Source organism: Cyphomyrmex costatus, unplaced genomic scaffold, assembly GCF_001594065.2.
Source record: "Cyphomyrmex costatus isolate MS0001 unplaced genomic scaffold, Ccosl1.0 scaffold222, whole genome shotgun sequence".
In the NCBI taxonomy this organism is placed as follows: domain Eukaryota; kingdom Metazoa; phylum Arthropoda; class Insecta; order Hymenoptera; family Formicidae; genus Cyphomyrmex; species Cyphomyrmex costatus.
The window spans coordinates 964892-981883 of NW_017276280.1; the positions used below are offsets into that span (position 1 = coordinate 964892).

Below are 16992 nucleotides of genomic sequence, written 5' to 3' on the forward strand. Positions count from 1 at the left end.
AGAGAGAGAGAGAGAGAGAGAGAGAGAGAGAGAGAGAGAGAGAGAATGAATAAGTGAGTGAGTAAGAAAAACATTTTATATAAACAGTATTTATTTTAGGGTGGAATACTTAAATTTAATGAAACCCTGTGATGAAGCTGGGCTAGATTGGACATTGAAACCTTGCATTCATTTATCAGCACATTGGAGCAATAATAGTATGTATACGCGTAAATAAGTTTATCTTGGGTTGTTTAAATTTATTATATTATAAGATATAAGGTATTTTTGATACTATTATTTAAATTGACGAAGCTATTTTGCTATAGGAAAATTCGTAATTTTCAAATTAATTTGTACAAACTTTCATTAATTTCATATAATTTATCTCTTCATTTTTTGGTAAGACTTTGTTTTTCACAATTGTGACATTAGCGATCTATTAGTGAAACAAATGATACTAGAGAAGTTTCTATATTAAGACGCGAAAAATTATTGAAATACTGTATCGTGACACTGCTTGGCTATATGTAGCATATTGTTATGAAATTTAATTTCAATTAGCAGTATACCTCTGCATTCATTTTTCCGATTAAATGTAAAAGTAGTAAAAAAAATATCTCGTGAAAAAGTGATGCACACCAGGATATTGTCTTCAACCTCCACCATCGGTCCAGTTACAATTTGTCGATGTACAATCGATTTGTTTTAAATCTTCTTGGATGTATGTGTCAATAAGTCAAGAATTTGTAACATTCAAATCGTCCAAATGCTAAACAATAATGTAAGTTAAGACAGAGCTCTTATATCACTATAGATAGCTGCTGTCCGGCATTGTATAAAGTGTGAGGTAGCGCGTACTGTATATTTACTTGTTATTTGTAATATCCGATAAAGATATAAATTCTCTAGGAAATGCAAGCTTTTTTAATTGTTGTTGTATTGTATAAAATAGCTAGTATATAAATTGAGTCACGCATGCAATGAAAAAGAAATGAAGAATTTCATTGAAGGCTGGAAGAAACATCTCTCGTTGAAAGATTTTTGAAAAATCGTGAATACTAAATTTGGACATAAATAAAAATGTTACACACATATACATGTGCTACTACATCCGATATCAAAAGAGGACCAACCGTCTCTTTCCTCTTATCCTATGATACGATTTACATCGCACATATACATATAACGTTAAAGTTATAATAATGAAGACGAGAGTGATTTTCATTAATCCAGTGAGTGATCTAATCATTAAAAAATCACAAATTTGCATGTATATAATAACGAGCATAAAGATTGATCCATGACAGTTAGTTGAAATGAGAGAAAGACTGAAGGACTACATTGCTGTATAATTATGTTCACTTTAACATTGGCACTATAATTTTAAGTGTTTAGTACTGGAAATTATAACATTAATACAAGATTAATACAAATTTATGGAAATGAGAAGTATTTGATACATCGCAAAAATAGGATGAGTTAAAACAGTAGCATTCAGAAATAAGATTTAGCAACTGATTTGTGTTTCTTCTTTGTATCGTTACTTTTTGATAGCAGAGCATAAATGACTTTTATATTCACTGTCTTACAATACAATTTTCTAATTTTTACAGTCAAGATGATTCATGTCTTTGCACCATTATTACTCAAAGCAAATGCAGCACGATATACATTAAACAATGAACTGTACAAATAAAGATTTTTACCTTATTTAAATCATTATGTCGTGCTGCTTTCGTCTTACACAGAAATTTTAATGTTTATCCTTATTTTACGTTATATGTGTAACAAATAATATTATAGTAACAGTAGCTTATAATTAACAGTTCGGTATTTGTGTCGGTTTATTGATATATAGCGTATATACAGCGCAAATCTATTCAGAATTTTATTTAAAAGCTACCAGTAATGTACAAAAGAAATTATTTAATGTGTTTCATTATGTCAAATATTTTATGTTGATAATGTATGTTGTCGTAAAATTTTGTATTGATTTAGAAGCTTGCAATGTGAAGGATAAGAATGTCTGGTAATTGAATAGCAATTCATTGCTTGGAAATTGAAGGTGTGGTAAGGTAATTTTATGCGAAGAGATATTCAATTCATTCCTGATCTCAAAGCAAATGAAAATTGGACTGTCTATTCAACATACCAGAAATATTCATTTTCTCGATGTCAATCGACTATTTAATAAATTTCTCACATTTACATTATCTGCATGGTATTACTTTGAACAGTTAGATAATCGCGATTCCTTCCTCCTCACAAAGTTTGAATATTTTCAATATTATTTTTCATGTTCCTGTGGTAAATATTACATTTCGGATAAATCGCTGTGATTATGCTAAGTTTATATATAAGCTTAATATTTAAGAAGCAGCTTTGGGATCAATATAATCACAACTGAAAAATACCACAAAATATATATGTTGTATATATAGAAATTTTTCTCAAAAACCATGCACCATCCATTACATGTGTAACATTTGAGATAAATGAAAACGTATTGGTTTGATCAAATATCTCCGTTAATATTTTTTGTTATATAAAATACATGTAACTAATGTAAGATGTAATTCTATTTGATATTACATAATCATAAGTAGTCAAAATATATATAGGGTGTTAAACATATATTAATGTATATAGTTGTCTTATATTTATGTAAAAATTGTATCAGTGTGATAACATTTTGATGTTATATATTTTATTGGTTCTCCATTGATATACAATTTCTTTAAAAAAAAAATACATGAAAATGGAAATTAATTACTTTCCATTATATCATTAGATACTACATGAAACACACCCTGTATATTTATAATTTTAGATCATGGTGCTTTGTAATATACGTATTTAACACTACTAAGAAACTAGAAAATTTATTCACATGAGCGACCACCGATTTAATGTGGGCCCCTGCACGCTTATAAAATGTCGAGCGATACGTACAGAAGGAAAACTGTATTAAAGTAGTAAATAGTGCTCTAAATCGAAATTCTAAGGGAGTTATTAAACAACGACGAATGTATTTTGTACCTTATTGAAACGTCGCATAAGTTTCTGTTTTTCTACTTAAAAAACCGTTTACAATTTTATATGTATTTTATATTTACGAAGCCACGCGTCACACATAAATGTGTATTGTATAATTTGCGGTCATCAATTGATGAATCCTGTTAAATAGTTTGTTGTTATCCGTAGCTTAGGGGCCCCGTATGTAGATATAATAATAGGCAACAGAATTATTAAATAATGTCATCGATGCCTTGCGTAGGTAGTTAATGTCAAATTATAGAATAAATATTCGTTGTCAATTGTAGAATGATATAGGCAAAGCCAGCAGCAGTTATTGTAAAGGTTGTTATCACGTACACTCATTGTGCATACACAACAGCTGCGTTCAACTGATATATATACACGCAATATATATATATATATATATTCAAGGTAATAAAAAGAATATTTGAAAAGAAAACTGAACATACATAAATTTATATATTCATCTTTCGATACGCCGATACTTTCTACATGCACATTGTCAATGACAATGTTATTGCTGCTGGTAGAGTCAACTGAGGTACGTAATGAGCAGCCTCTTCTGCAATATTATTTCGTATTGTCAAAATAAAGCGAATTTTCAGTAAACTCTCTCTCAATTACATTCAATTCCACTCGACCTGATTAATAAATCTTTTTCGAATATTAATGAGTTTCGAAGAGATAATCTTAACCGTGAGAGAAATTCAATGTATTATAATTTTCAGAGTACATTTAGGAACATACAGTCAACTAAAAACGCATGTCGGTGTAAAGCTTTTTATATTTTCTTCCAAGACTTTGTTAATAATAATATTACATTCATCACAATCTTACAAATATAACATTCAGTTATTATATCACAATTTCTACTTTGTGTAATGCAGAAAGCTGATTTACTGAGATGTTTTTTGATATCTGTATAAAAATATACAATTGTTCGTGATAATTATATCTACAATATATTCTCTTGGATTATTTTAGGGGGATTTAGAAAGTGTTTGATTACAAAAGCATTGTCATCATTGAATAGCGTTTCGTTACAAGAGCGTATCAGCCTTCGATTCATTAAATATTATTTCACTATTAAATAATGAATAGATATAATAGTAAATACTTATTTGCTTTATATATTCTATCTATAACAAAATATTTTGCTTTTCTTATAATTTTTTTATAATAGGTAAAAATTCAGGAATAGTAAAAAAATGTAATCTAACAGAATTTTCTTACGCATAAATGTGTGTGTATGTATATATATATATATATATATATATATACATACACTTATATGAAAAAAAAAACAGGGAAGAATAAGAAAAATCGTACATTTTATACAATCTTAAATACTTGATCGTTAATACATTGTTATATTCTTACATTTTGTTAAAACTTATTGTTTAAAGCAAAATCATGTAAATGATTGATACTTTATATTATCATCATTACCTGAAGTCCATGATATTCGATAATGCTGTTGAATATCCTATATAATACGCAATTATATATAGTATATATATATATATATAAAACGCAAATATATATATATATATAAAACTTAAACGAATTTATTATATATATTAAATCCATTTATATTGTAAACTACAAAAATGGATAAAACAAGTTATTTCTTCATTATTATTGAAAGGTAATGAAAGTCGTTACCTTTTAAAATCTGTTATATCTATATTTTGAAAAGAGTAAATATACTTTTTAGTATAAGCTAAAATATTATTATTAAATGTAATAAACTTGCTGTAATTTTTCCAAAATGAAAACAAACAAAGCGCGTTTATTTGTTCGTGCTGATCTTTCTAAAGTTTTATAATCATTTTATTTGTTTGTTCATAAATAAATGTTAGACTTTTAATGTTTCAGAAAGCAATATAGACATTAATATAAAATATTTTGTATTTACATAATTTGTAATTACAGTATGATGTTACGAAGAAAAAAAGTTAAGTGATAGTTAAGATTATCATGGTCATTATAGAATATATAAAATCATGTTGCGTCGTTCTAATTCAATATAACTTTCAATCTTCATATGCCACAAGAAATATGCGCGCTTGTAAAAATATCTTTATATAAAGTTTTTGAAAATGTACACTAACGGAATACACTATGGTGATGAAAGTAGTTTGTTATCTAAACAAATGCCAATGAAATTTTCTTAGCACCCAAACTGCGTCCTAAACTTGAACGCAGAATTCATATGTTATTTTCCTGCATAACTTCAATTTGCAGTGACATGAATTCCATCGTCTGTATCTCTGACTATGATGTCGGACGAGAGAATAAGCTTGACTTCGGCGTCTTCATTATGCGGCACAGACGTATCCTTTTGTACAGTAATGTGATGCTTCTTTCTGTGAGACATCATAGTCGACCTAGACACGAAGGTTTTGCCGCATTCGTCGCATTCATACGGTCGTTCACCAGTGTGTAAACGCTTGTGGATTGCCATCGGGCTGAATTGCGTAAACGTTTTGCCGCAGACGTCGCATTTGTAAGGACGCTCGCCCGTGTGCGACCGTCGATGGCAACGTAACGCCGCACGTCGAGCAAACACCTTCCCACATATCTCGCATTTGAAGCTCTTCTCGCCGGTATGCATAGTTGAGTGGATTCTGAGATCAACTCGCGTGAGGAATCCTTTGCCACATACCTCGCAAAGATACGGCTTCTCGCCCGTGTGAATGCGCAAGTGCGTGTTTAGGTAACTCTTACTGACAAACATCTTGTTGCATACCGCGCATGGATATTGGCGATTGTCGGTGCCAGAGTGTATCTTCTGATGACTCTTGCAGAGACCCTTAGTGATGAAACCACGGCCACAAATCTCGCACATGTACGGCTTCACGCCGAGGTGACGATTCTCGTGGTCCAACAACGATTGTTTCGTCTTGAAATTCTGACTGCATTTCGTGCACGAGTACGGTTTCAAGTCTGAGTGTACTCTTTGGTGTACAATGAGATAGCTCTTGCACTGAAATCCTTTGCCGCACGTGGAACAGTTGTAGTCAAATTGACCAGTGTGTGTGGCTATGTGCTGCGCGAGGCCGATCTTGCTGCGAAATGCCTTTTCGCATGTCGTGCATTGAAACGGTTTCTCGCCTGTATGCTTGCGCATATGTTCCTGTAGCTTGTAATTTGACTTGTACTGCTTGCCGCATTCAGTACACACCTTCGCAGTCCACTTCCGTCTTACCGTCGACTGTTTCTTCTGTCCTTCTTGATTGTCATTGCTTTCTTGCAACGATGTTACGTTTAATTGTACGTCCTTCTTCTCCTTACTGACTACTTCAATTTTATATACATCACATTGCTCCTTGTGTAGATTTAATTCCTCGACACTAGTAAAATATAGGCCGCAAGAACAGCAGCAGAAATGGTGCTCGAAATGTGCGGCTAGATTGCTCGTCTCCAAAGCTGCTTCGTTGCAAAACGGACACATGTACCAGTTCGTACCGGTATCATCTATGGTAGGGTTGCTAAGCGTAGACTCTAATAATGCGTGTTTTGTTCTCTTCGTGTATTTAACCATTATTTCGCATGGTACGCCGTTTATCTGACTCGTAGATGGTAAATTCATAGAATCCACATGTTCATGAGTTCCATTTTCATTTATACAAGATTCTTCTATTTCACTTTCCGTTTCAGCTTGGGGAGAGACGAAATTATCTACTGATACCTGAATTATAAATCAAAATAGATATAAAATCATATTATATAATTATATTAAGGGGAATTTCGCCTGAATTGGGCCAAAAATTGAGTGATATTAACCATTTTTTTACTTATGATTTTTTTTATTAAAGAAAATTTGTTACATTGTTAATACAAAATATGCTCTTTCACCGGAAAATTATTTTGAATTGATAGATATATTTTGTCATTTTATTTTTGTACGAAAAAAAATAAAAAAATCCTGTTATAAAAAATACTTCTATTTACAGGATGAATCTCGACAAAAGAAATTTTTAAACATTGCCAAAGCCATTATAATTTAGCGAACACAAAGTACGGGTTTTTTAATTAATTTTTTCTATCTTTGGAGATGCCTAAAAAATGTTTAATTTAAAAAAGTTCGCAGTTTTTTTAGTTTAGTTCTAGCAGAAATGTGTTTAACAAAACCTCTTCAAATTTGAACTCAATTGGATAATTAGTTCTCGCGATACGAATGTCCATTAACTTTGAAAACATCGTTTCGAGAAAAACGCGTTTAAAGTCGTCTGACTTTTTTTAGACATTTTTCTATCTATTATATAGTTACAAAAGCAGAAAATGCTCTGTCTACTTCGCACATCAGCTTTCAATAGAAACCCTCCGTTTAAAAAAGAGAAGAACTTTTCTCGACTCGTTTGGCAGGCGAAACAAGTACTTGTTAGGCAGACCAAAACAGCCGAGAATTATCTTTTACCCGCCTATGCGGTGATCGATTTATGTCAGTTTTGCGAGCATCGCCATAATTATTCTTGAAATGTAAAACTTCAAGAAAATGCAAAAAAATTCGATTTTTTCAACCCAATTTAAGCGAAACCTTTTTTAAATAATTCTTTATTTTTATGGCTATTTTATTTGCTTGTATTTCTAAATAGTAATTAATTTTTTCTTTTCAATTTTATCTATTTTTATTTATTATACTTACATTATTTTTGAGTATGTGCTGTGGCTCTTCCGTGGTTAATCTATGGTACTCTTGTTTTATTGGATCTGTCTCGTATTTTACATTTTCACAGTAATGTACTATCTGCTCCTGGCTCTGATCTTCAGGATTAATAGTAGTAACATAATTTATCCCTAATTGACTCAAGTGGCCATCCAGGTTTCCTACTACAGCAATATTGCTATCCAAATGCATTGCAATCTGATGATTTGAAACCTATAAAATAGTTCACAGATCATAAATTAAAATTCGAATTAAAAAAATAGAATGATATTTTAAATTATTCTGTAACGTAAACATTCTATTTAGCTTTTAGAATAAAAATATTAAATAAATTACATTCTAATTATAACAAAATAGCATAATGAAAAAATATAACTTAGCAAATTTTTGACGACATCTCCATATAACATTAATTCTAATTGCTCTCTTTTGTGTAGCTAATATCATTAATTTAAATTTAAGATATCAATTAAAATTATCTAATGTTACATTGTTTTTAATAGATGGTTTAGTAAGAAGACACAAAATAAACTATTTCACTTGTGTTGTTATAAATTTATATAATCACACATATACACAAAATAATGACCATAAATGATCTGTTTGGTTTACAAAAATAAAATAGATAGAAATTAATTAATTACCTCTCGTATATGTTCATCAACCATTCTCACGGTATCACCATCTAGACAGTCGATGTCTTGTTGACCCATTTCTTCCTGCGTAACTACTTGTTCGCCACCAGCCAGGTCCATTTCATCCATTACCTGCATCGTGTGTATGGTAGATTCTGTAGCTTCGTGAGCTACGGCCGAATGACTTTGTACATTTTCATTATTAATCCGTATGCTAGTCAGGTTTCTTTGAATTGTGCCCATATTATTCACGCTTGCCAAATCGTGCTCGGATAGATGCACAATCTCATCTTTGCCAATTTCCTTCAACATTTCCATAAACATTCCTTCTGTATGTAAACATTTCTCACGGAAATCAAATAATTGGTCCAATTTAAACGCGCATTCTTCACAGACCACTTTGGGCAGTTGATCTGTCAATGACACCTGAAATTTATAAAATTATAATACAATATAATCCCAAAGCAAATTGCTTACTGAATCTTATACATCGCAAATGTTAGGATTCTATTTTGCTCTTGGAATAAAAAAATATAAAATAAATTATATGTTATATTTAATTATGATAAATAGCATAATAATAAAAATATAAGCTATAGCCGAGTTTTAATATGTATTACTGTATATTTTTCAAAGTACTCATGTAACATTCATTAATTCTAATTAACTTTTGTATAGCTATATCATCATAAACTTAAATTTAAGACATTAATTAAAATGATTTAACGCTCCGCAACGTTAATCGAGTCTAGAAGAAAGTGTACACCTCCAATCTGGAAAAAGAACGAGCAGTCGCTGAAGATGCAAAGAAGAACGGATGCAAAGGTCTCGTTCATTTCGATCCGGAGCAAAGACATTAAAGAAAAAAAGCCAGGATAAGAAATGAATTCGTCGCCGCTGTCAGCACGATGCTGCGTTCGCTCATTGCACTGCATCCTTACCTGAACCGGTAGACAGGCCGCTATCTTCTTATCGATGTTGCGCATTTGATCGCCAGCCTCGAATATCGGCAAGCCCATCAGGATGCCAGTCTTGGTCGCGCAGAGGCGGCACAGGTAATCGAATTCCTCGACGACGGCCATGTCGACGGGACCGAGATGCTCTCTTTCCAAACGCGAGTCAACGACGGCGGATGACGCGGACGGGGGGCAGAGGAAGTCCTCTCGTTCTCAGAGAGCGCGGCGGCGATTCGTTAATACCGCGTACGCGCATCCCTCACGGCGACGTGCCGCGAAATGTCACTTTAAAACGCAACGCACCGTGAATCCGAGCCAGTCTGCGCTATACCATCGGCGGGGCTCGTTCTGCCGCAGTCAGGCGGTTCAAGGCAGGGAGTCACAGGGAGTCCGAGCTCCCCTTCTCGAAAAGGTTGGAATTGTGTCGGCGTCGCCTTCCGCGGCGGTTCAGACTCGGAGCGAACTAAAGCCAGTCACGTGATCGAGTGACGGAAAGTCGCGCCAAATCCAAATCGTGCAGGCATGCACGTATATGTATTCTCGAGAAAGTGAAGGAGTATAATTTGAATTTCATTAAATATCTGATTGCGTTGCTTGAAATCCCTAAAAACATTTATATAATGAGATAAATATATATTAGATAAATATACATGTAGTGAATTTGCTCACTTTTGTATTTTGTACAATAATTTTCACCTCATTTCAAAATATACAATTGACCTTCTCGTATATTAAGGAGATATTGTTCATATAAATATTCTCCTTTATTAATTAGTGCGAATGGGATTGTTATTTTGAGTCTCGCGCCATACGCAGTCGCTTTTTTTGGATCCTCTTTTTCCAACGTCGAGAAGTTGGTCCACGAAAAATTTAAATTTTTGAATTTTGAATATTTTCACATATTTAAATATTTGAATATTTCTCCTCTCGGTTTAGCTCATTTCTTGTCGATGTAATGTTCCTATGCTCCTTCCGACAGTCCCGAAGAATTTTACGTAGTTTTTCGTCATTTCTTGTGCAAGAAGTCGCGAGCGTGAAATAATTAACGTAAAGTGGCAGTGATTTGTGAATTGTACGCAACTGCATGCTGTGGACTGCGAGTGGTCGGACGCGTCTCGCTCAAAACGACGTTGAATCGCGCGATTAGACGAATTACACGAGAATTCTTCCTGTTTTGCGTATTCAAAGGAATACACTTGCGACGTGGTGTGACGTTTACCCGCTGCGACTGCAAGTTCGTCGCAGCAGACGCAGGTACCGGCGAATGGAGGTTAATTTAGGTTAGGTTAACCCGAGTGGCGTTCAGTTTGCAGCTGACGGATACGATGGAAAACGCAACTCCTATCAAAAGCAACAATCCTGCTCCTACAGTAGAGCAGATCAACTCGGACAGGATCACCCAGGTATATCTATTCTCGATCGTTTCGCTGACGTTTAACTGCAAATTGTCGAAGATGTGTTTCCCAATGTTGCGATTAGGCAAATTTTCTGTTAATTATTGCTCTTATTTTTATGTTTTAAGATGCTGTATTTCAAATTTTGTAGGGGATACAAAAATTTTAGCTTAGGCAAATTTTCTAGCAATTGTATGCTATTATTTTGTAGATTTAGAATCGCTTTGTGTGATTACCCCAATGTTGCGATTAGGCAAATTTTCTAGCAATTGTATGCTATTATTTTGTAGATTTAGAATCGCTTTGTGTGATTACACTGGATGCTTTCTTTTTGGTTATTTGTATATCATATTAGAAAACACCCCTGGTGTTACTCACGTGTCAAGACAAATAAAAAATTCTTTCCATTTAATGGCTCAAAAAAATTGTTACATTCTTTCAGGAAAACGGTGTTACTCACGTGTCAAGACAAATAAAAAATTCTTTCCATTTAATGGCTCAAAAAAATTGTTACATTCTTTCTTAACATTCAATTAGAAACAAAGATAGGATGACACTTGCATCAACTTGTGTCACTAAGTGGAAAGCACTTAAAAATCAAATTACCATTATGTTGATTTTTGTATCACTAAAATGGAAATTTATGTGATTCTGTTGTTTTCAGCTTGCAAATAAATACTGGGCACCACATACCACAAACAAGCATCTGGCATTCGATTCGCAAGTAGTGGATGACATTTACGTACAGGAAATATGTGCGTCCAAGTTCTCTGTCCGGAGGATCATGATGCTGGAGTTCAGCCAGTACTTAGAGAATTTTCTCTGGCCAAATTACAAGGCGGAGAGTGCTACGCGAGAACACACCATGTCCATTGTAGTCATGGTGAACGAAAAGTTCAGAGAGCGGGTGCAAGTCTGGGAGGCGTTTGAGAAGAATTCAACAGAGTTCGCTGGATTTTTTCAAAAGGTTCTCGAGGCGTGCTTGGAAAAAAGTATAATGGACTTCAATCTGAAGGAACAAACGGCATTGATAGTGTTCTTGAATCATTGTTTCAATTCCATGGAAGTGACCTTGGTTCGAGAAGAAGCCAAAAGACTGGTGTCACTGTCCATGTGGATCTCCTTGCAACAAGGCAGACGAGAACTCGAATTTAGAAAGTATCCGAAATGGAGGAAGTATTGGAAAATTATAAGGAAAAAAGATAATCCCACGTATAAAGAAAAACTCGAATGGGAACGCAAGTTCTTGCATAAACTTATGATAAAATTTATGACGATATTGGAAACGATTCCTGCAGAAGGTATTTATGAGTACTTTTACATATATATTATTATTATATAAATATTTTGTATATTTTTTTTTAGGTGAATATATTTCTCTATTTTTTAAATGAAACTAAAAAGGATCAGAATGAACTAACATACAGAAAAAGTAATTTCAGTCAAACTGGCTGAAACCATGATATTTTGTAGCTTATGAGATTCAGTCAGCAAAATTATAAAAATACACAATTTTTTGTAATATTATTTTAAATGGTGCTATGATATAACAAAATCTGTCCATTTTCTGTAATTGTATCTGTAAAGGCATAATCAATATCTCATAAGTTACAAAACACATATCAGTTTCAATCAATTTAACTAAAACAACTTTTTTCATATGTTAATGAGGAGTCTGTTTACTAAATCTTGTTGACAATAAAATTAAACATTCGAAATTTATCTTCAATTAACAATTTTAATTATGGTTTTAATAGGACCTGTACTTCCGGATAAAGTGCGTTACTGCGAGAGATTTTTGGAGCTGGTCATCGACCTGGAGGCTTTACTTCCTACCAGACGTTTCTTCAATACTGTCATGGATGATAATCATCTAGTGGTGCGTTGTCAATTATCTAATCTGCTGCATCGTCCAGAGGGAAGTTTGTTCGGACAGGTAAGTTGTCGCAGAATATTTGTTATCGCAAAGTGTTGTATAAATGGGTCAGGTTAAATAATTTAATTTACAGTATTGAGTTGAATATTCAGTTGAATATTAAGCGAATTTAATATTTCGTACAAAAAATTGATTTACTATATAGATATAAATATTAAACACAAATACCATTAAAAGTATAAGATCATTTAAGAGACTCGGTGACACATATTTTAATTATACTGTGCAACACGCCCAAACTTGTCCATAAATTAGCGATATTGCACAATATAATAGATAAGTATTATATTTAGACTAAAATCTAAATCAGTACACTTGTGGCAACATGATATGCTATGAACATGGATGAAATGCAAGATACTAGATGTGTTAAAATTGTGAAGTGATAAAAATGTTTCGATAAGCGTACAATTTTATAAGGCAAGAGATTGATTTCGTTTTAAGGCACGCATAATCACCAAACATGAAATACGAAAGACGCACGTAATTTTATCAGTGCCATCGTTTATTGGCTCGAGCTTATTAATCGAAACGCATCATATATCATATATGTATATTTTCTATATGATATGGTACTTTATAAATTTTTTAATTTTATAAGATCTTTTAATGCCTCGTCGACTTTCCTGATTTTTCTCATATTCAACTTGCACATTAATTTGATTATTGCATCATTATTTACAATATTGCCGCATTTTCCGATATTGTCTTCAACATATATGTATCTTTACATATTTTTTTCTTGCACGTTTCATGTTTACTTCTCTAAAGTAACGCTATTACGCGCTTAATACTGTTTTCTTCTGAAATAAAGACATATTCACGCATCTTTCATACCTTCTAGAGAATATCTTTTGGTTTCAATGTATATATGCGCATATATCTATGATATATATGTCTGGTAAAATTTGCGCGTGAAAGATATACGTTTATGACCTATGACTTTGAGATTGCGATCGTACGATATACGTATAAAAAAGTACAAAAGTATATTCTCAGGATCTTCGAATATACTTGTACTTTAACGACTGTATGGAATGCTTCTCACGTTTCAAACATGTTATATGCATTCTTTTTTGTTCTGCGGGCGATGTGCGTTACTTTAATCGTGATTTAAATCGCGCTATTGTCATCACTCGATCACGACTCAAATACAGATCGCACTCGTAACACGAGTAATTGTTCGTAAAGCGGTTTAATAACCCGCATTGATAGCTGTCATCTCCTCGCCCCAGTCGAGGCCTTCGGTGTTGTCACCGGAGTCGCAGCAGTTGCACGTTTTCCCGAGTAGAAACGTGACTCTTCGCTGGCCGAACACGCACACGTAGAGAATGAGCAATGCCTGCAGCAGATTCACGACGATATGGCAGTATATCAGAGCGTCGTACTTAAACTGCGAGAGCAGTAGCGAAAACCAGCCGGTGCTCATGATTGCGTAAAGAAAAACGAACATCCGAAAACTGTACTTCATTTTATGGTGGATACGGCCGTATGTGCTCATCCGCTTGATTCTGTTTGCGGTCGTCAGTATCAGACACAGATCGATCACGATGGTGAATGCGATGCACATGAATATTACGGAGAGCCCGAGCCAGCCTACGGTTTCCTGAGCGGGATAAACTGTGCCGCCTACAGTGGGCTTGTTCGTCTCGAGGGCGAAGTGCGCGAAGATCGCCGTGGCGGCTAAGCAGACCGTCAAACCCCAGACCCAGGACGAGTAGTAACAATACTTCTTGCCGTCGGTCACCCGCAGGAAAACATTGCGCGACTTGAACGTGTTCCATACGTAATAGCCCAAGGCGGTGAGCCAGAAGAAAGCGGCCATCAAAAAAACGTACATGATCGTATCTGAAAAAAAAAGAGACAAAAATTATTTTAATATTGTATCTCCTGGTACACGTCCGGCCTGGAAATTTGTCCTATAATTTGCTTTCGCAGCAGAAGGTCGTTCAAGCGGTCGCACTTATTAATTGGTCCTTCCGTCACGCGCTAAAATATGATTCATTCGAGTCTCTTTATGTCGCTCGGCTTCGCGTGTCTCGCAGATGGAGCTAATGTACTTGAGATGAAAAGGATATGACCGCAAATTTCATTATTTCATACGGCATGCAAGAGAAAATAACCCACGGTAATTCTATAAAATGATTTATATCAAGTATCTCAACGTTGCTGAGTGTGCGATGCACAATAACAGTACATCCATAGTATATTGCTGCATTCGGAAACGTAATAACTATATTTTTATGATAAATTTGAATTATCTAGATTTTTTTTTCTACAGACATAGAACGCAATTTTGTAAAAGAATTAATTGAGCGTTGTTAAATACGTCAGAGATAATCAGATATCGACGCACTGCTTTCGTCATAGGAAAACATTACCGAGAATCATTTGCATCTCCCCGCTCCAAAAGGATCTCTCGAGAAGCCGCGTGTATCGCAGAGTCGCGTGTGACTCAACCACACGAAGAAAATGATTTATTGTTCTCGAAACTTCGTTAAGCGAAAGCAATCATTTGCGATTCACGTACCAGCGACCATAAAGCTGATGTGATTGCCAAACTCTGTGAATATCCTGACGGTGGAGGCACACTGGTTGACCATGAAGCAAAGAGCCATGCTGGTGATGATGTTGCCGACGAGATCGCGCAGCTGTGGCAATACGAAGTAGACCACCGCGACGATCAGATAGCAGGCCATTGACACGGCGTGGAAGGCAGGATCGATCGCATGCTTCATCAGGTAGTTGGTATCGGTCCAGCGTACAGCAACATCCGGCACGCAAAGCATAGCGTACGTCGCCACCATCCGATCTCCGCTGAGCACTACTTTATCCGCACAGTAGTGCCCGAACGGATAGTCGTAGTGTATGGTCGGGTGTTCCCTATCGTCATCATAGTCATCATCGACATTCAACATCGCGACGCCGTAGACGCCACGATTCTCATCCATGCCTTTTGACAGATCAACGATGTAGTGGCGCAACACACCAGTCGGCAGGATCGACAGCCGATCTGGCCCGGATGGATAGTAGTACACGTGCCACTGATGCTCGTCGGAGTCGCATCTGGGGCGTCCGATCTTCAGCTCGTATCTAGGCTCAACGTATCCTGTTCTGCTTGCCGCTGCATCTCGTTCCTTCACGAACTCCGGTCGCCACTTGGTCTCATTGGTCTCCGATAATGGTGTACATCGGTCATCCACTAGCAACTCCTCGGGCTCGCAACATTTACCGATGTTCACTATCGTGTTGGAGCTGACGAGTTGCGTCTCGGCGTCGGCGAGCACGTTCCTCGTCTCCCAAGCAACGACGAGTAGCAACACGATCCTTAGATACATGACGCCGAAACTCGCGCGGCTCTTCTTAAGTTTGCATCCGCGGGTACACACGTTCTTTCGTCTCTTCGCCGTTAAATGAAAAGTATAGAGTTGTTGTTGCGTCCGTGTAGCCGATCGATTGTTTTACGAAGCGTTCATCCGTGATTCACTCAACTCATCGTGACGCGTATCGTGCTTGCTTCGCCATACCTGGCCTCACCGCCAGTGCCTCTCGTCCCGCGGTTGGTTACTTACCTAGCTACCCCTGCCAGCGTCCGCCGCCATGACATTCCCGTTCTTCGCTGCATCGTACCTCCCTAGCCCCTCTGCGTCCCCCGACGACCGCAAGCGAGTTTACCTTCATTCCAGCTGCTCCAAAGACACAACGGCGCGTGTTAGCGTTGCGCTCACACGCGCCTTTATGCGCTCCGTTTTCACTTTCGATGATATATTCTGAACTCTTGAATGTCTTAATCTTTGAAAAATTATTGTGTAAAATTTATTATATTATTTTGCCCTTTTTGTCTTTCTGTAAGATAAACGTTTTTTCTTGTCATTTTGTTTTTTCATCAGATTTATCATGAAGGAATTAATGTGCTTTTATAATTAGCGGTTTTATACATCTCAAAAATTTAATAAGTCTATTCTATCGTACACTTAGAGAGCAACATATAAAGGTGATATCTTTAAGTGTTTTATATATATATAATGCATTAGTTTATTTAACTATATACATACATCAATTTTAAATATTAAACTTATGTAGTTGTCATTACTTTATAGTTGTCATAATGATAAATAACGATAAACATATAATTATATTTTTCTCTGAGTGTATACTTTCACGTTTATTCATGAGATACATTTATTGAATGTGTAGAAGTGTTAAATGAGATACTTTTTTTAGACATGTAAACAATTGATATAATAATTGAATATGTACCTACTTTATGAGTGCTTAAAATGAATTAAATATGTACATATAAGTATATTTGTCTACCATCAGTGAGACAATATTAATTATTTTAACCTGTAGCAAAAACGTCAAAAGATTATCAATA

At 35.1% G+C, this 16992-nt stretch overlaps 4 protein-coding genes across 8 annotated transcripts in view; 2 read left to right on the top strand and 2 right to left on the bottom strand.

The window, feature by feature from the left end:
• The window catches only part of Dmtn (transmembrane and coiled-coil domain 2 protein Dmtn), a 6237-nt gene extending 4598 nt beyond the window's left edge, over positions 1 to 1639 (top strand). For 4 of the 5 annotated variants that reach the window (XM_018539750.1, XM_018539749.1, XM_018539751.1 and 1 more), the window contains one exon: positions 100 to 289. The gene's annotated coding sequence lies outside the window, so the exon portion shown is untranslated. Of the gene's footprint in view, positions 1 to 99; positions 290 to 1595 lie in introns of those variants that run through there. The other variant, XR_001940704.1, reaches the window with a different exon arrangement.
• A 3397-nt stretch (positions 1640 to 5036) lies between these two features.
• On the bottom strand, positions 5037 to 8644 carry LOC108773820 (zinc finger protein 260). Its single transcript, XM_018539756.1, has 3 exons — positions 8338 to 8644; positions 7673 to 7906; positions 5037 to 6715 (listed from the first exon to the last, which is right to left on the bottom strand). The coding sequence occupies exons 1-3, from the start codon at positions 8638 to 8640 to the stop codon at positions 5258 to 5260; spliced, it is 1995 nt and encodes a 664-aa protein (XP_018395258.1). The 5' UTR covers positions 8641 to 8644; the 3' UTR covers positions 5037 to 5257.
• Positions 8645 to 10484: 1840 nt separating this feature from the next.
• LOC108773809 (intron-binding protein aquarius-like) lies at positions 10485 to 12727 on the top strand. Its single transcript, XM_018539742.1, has 4 exons — positions 10485 to 10687; positions 11343 to 11979; positions 12436 to 12632; positions 12668 to 12727. The coding sequence occupies exons 1-4, from the start codon at positions 10610 to 10612 to the stop codon at positions 12725 to 12727; spliced, it is 972 nt and encodes a 323-aa protein (XP_018395244.1). The 5' UTR covers positions 10485 to 10609.
• A 1065-nt stretch (positions 12728 to 13792) lies between these two features.
• mthl5 (G-protein coupled receptor Mth-like 5) lies at positions 13793 to 16262 on the bottom strand. Its single transcript, XM_018539785.1, has 2 exons — positions 15145 to 16262; positions 13793 to 14462 (listed from the first exon to the last, which is right to left on the bottom strand). The coding sequence occupies exons 1-2, from the start codon at positions 15950 to 15952 to the stop codon at positions 13810 to 13812; spliced, it is 1461 nt and encodes a 486-aa protein (XP_018395287.1). The 5' UTR covers positions 15953 to 16262; the 3' UTR covers positions 13793 to 13809.
• Positions 16263 to 16992: the final 730 nt, after the last annotated feature.

Coding starts and splice junctions, on each gene's coding strand:
- LOC108773820 (XM_018539756.1), bottom strand. CDS start 8,640: ATGTTGAAGGAAATTGGCAAAGATGAGATTGTGCATCTATCCGAGCAC. Junction 7,907..8,337: donor TTGATGAACATATACGAGAG/GTAATTAATTAA, acceptor ACTATTTTATAG/GTTTCAAATCATCAGATTGC. Junction 6,716..7,672: donor AGCACATACTCAAAAATAAT/GTAAGTATAATA, acceptor TTTATAATTCAG/GTATCAGTAGATAATTTCGT.
- LOC108773809 (XM_018539742.1), top strand. CDS start 10,610: ATGGAAAACGCAACTCCTATCAAAAGCAACAATCCTGCTCCTACAGTA. Junction 10,688..11,342: donor ACTCGGACAGGATCACCCAG/GTATATCTATTC, acceptor TGTTGTTTTCAG/CTTGCAAATAAATACTGGGC. Junction 12,633..12,667: donor AGGTAAGTTGTCGCAGAATA/TTTGTTATCGCA, acceptor AAATGGGTCAGG/TTAAATAATTTAATTTACAG.
- mthl5 (XM_018539785.1), bottom strand. CDS start 15,952: ATGTATCTAAGGATCGTGTTGCTACTCGTCGTTGCTTGGGAGACGAGG. Junction 14,463..15,144: donor CATCAGCTTTATGGTCGCTG/GTACGTGAATCG, acceptor TTTTTTTTTCAG/ATACGATCATGTACGTTTTT.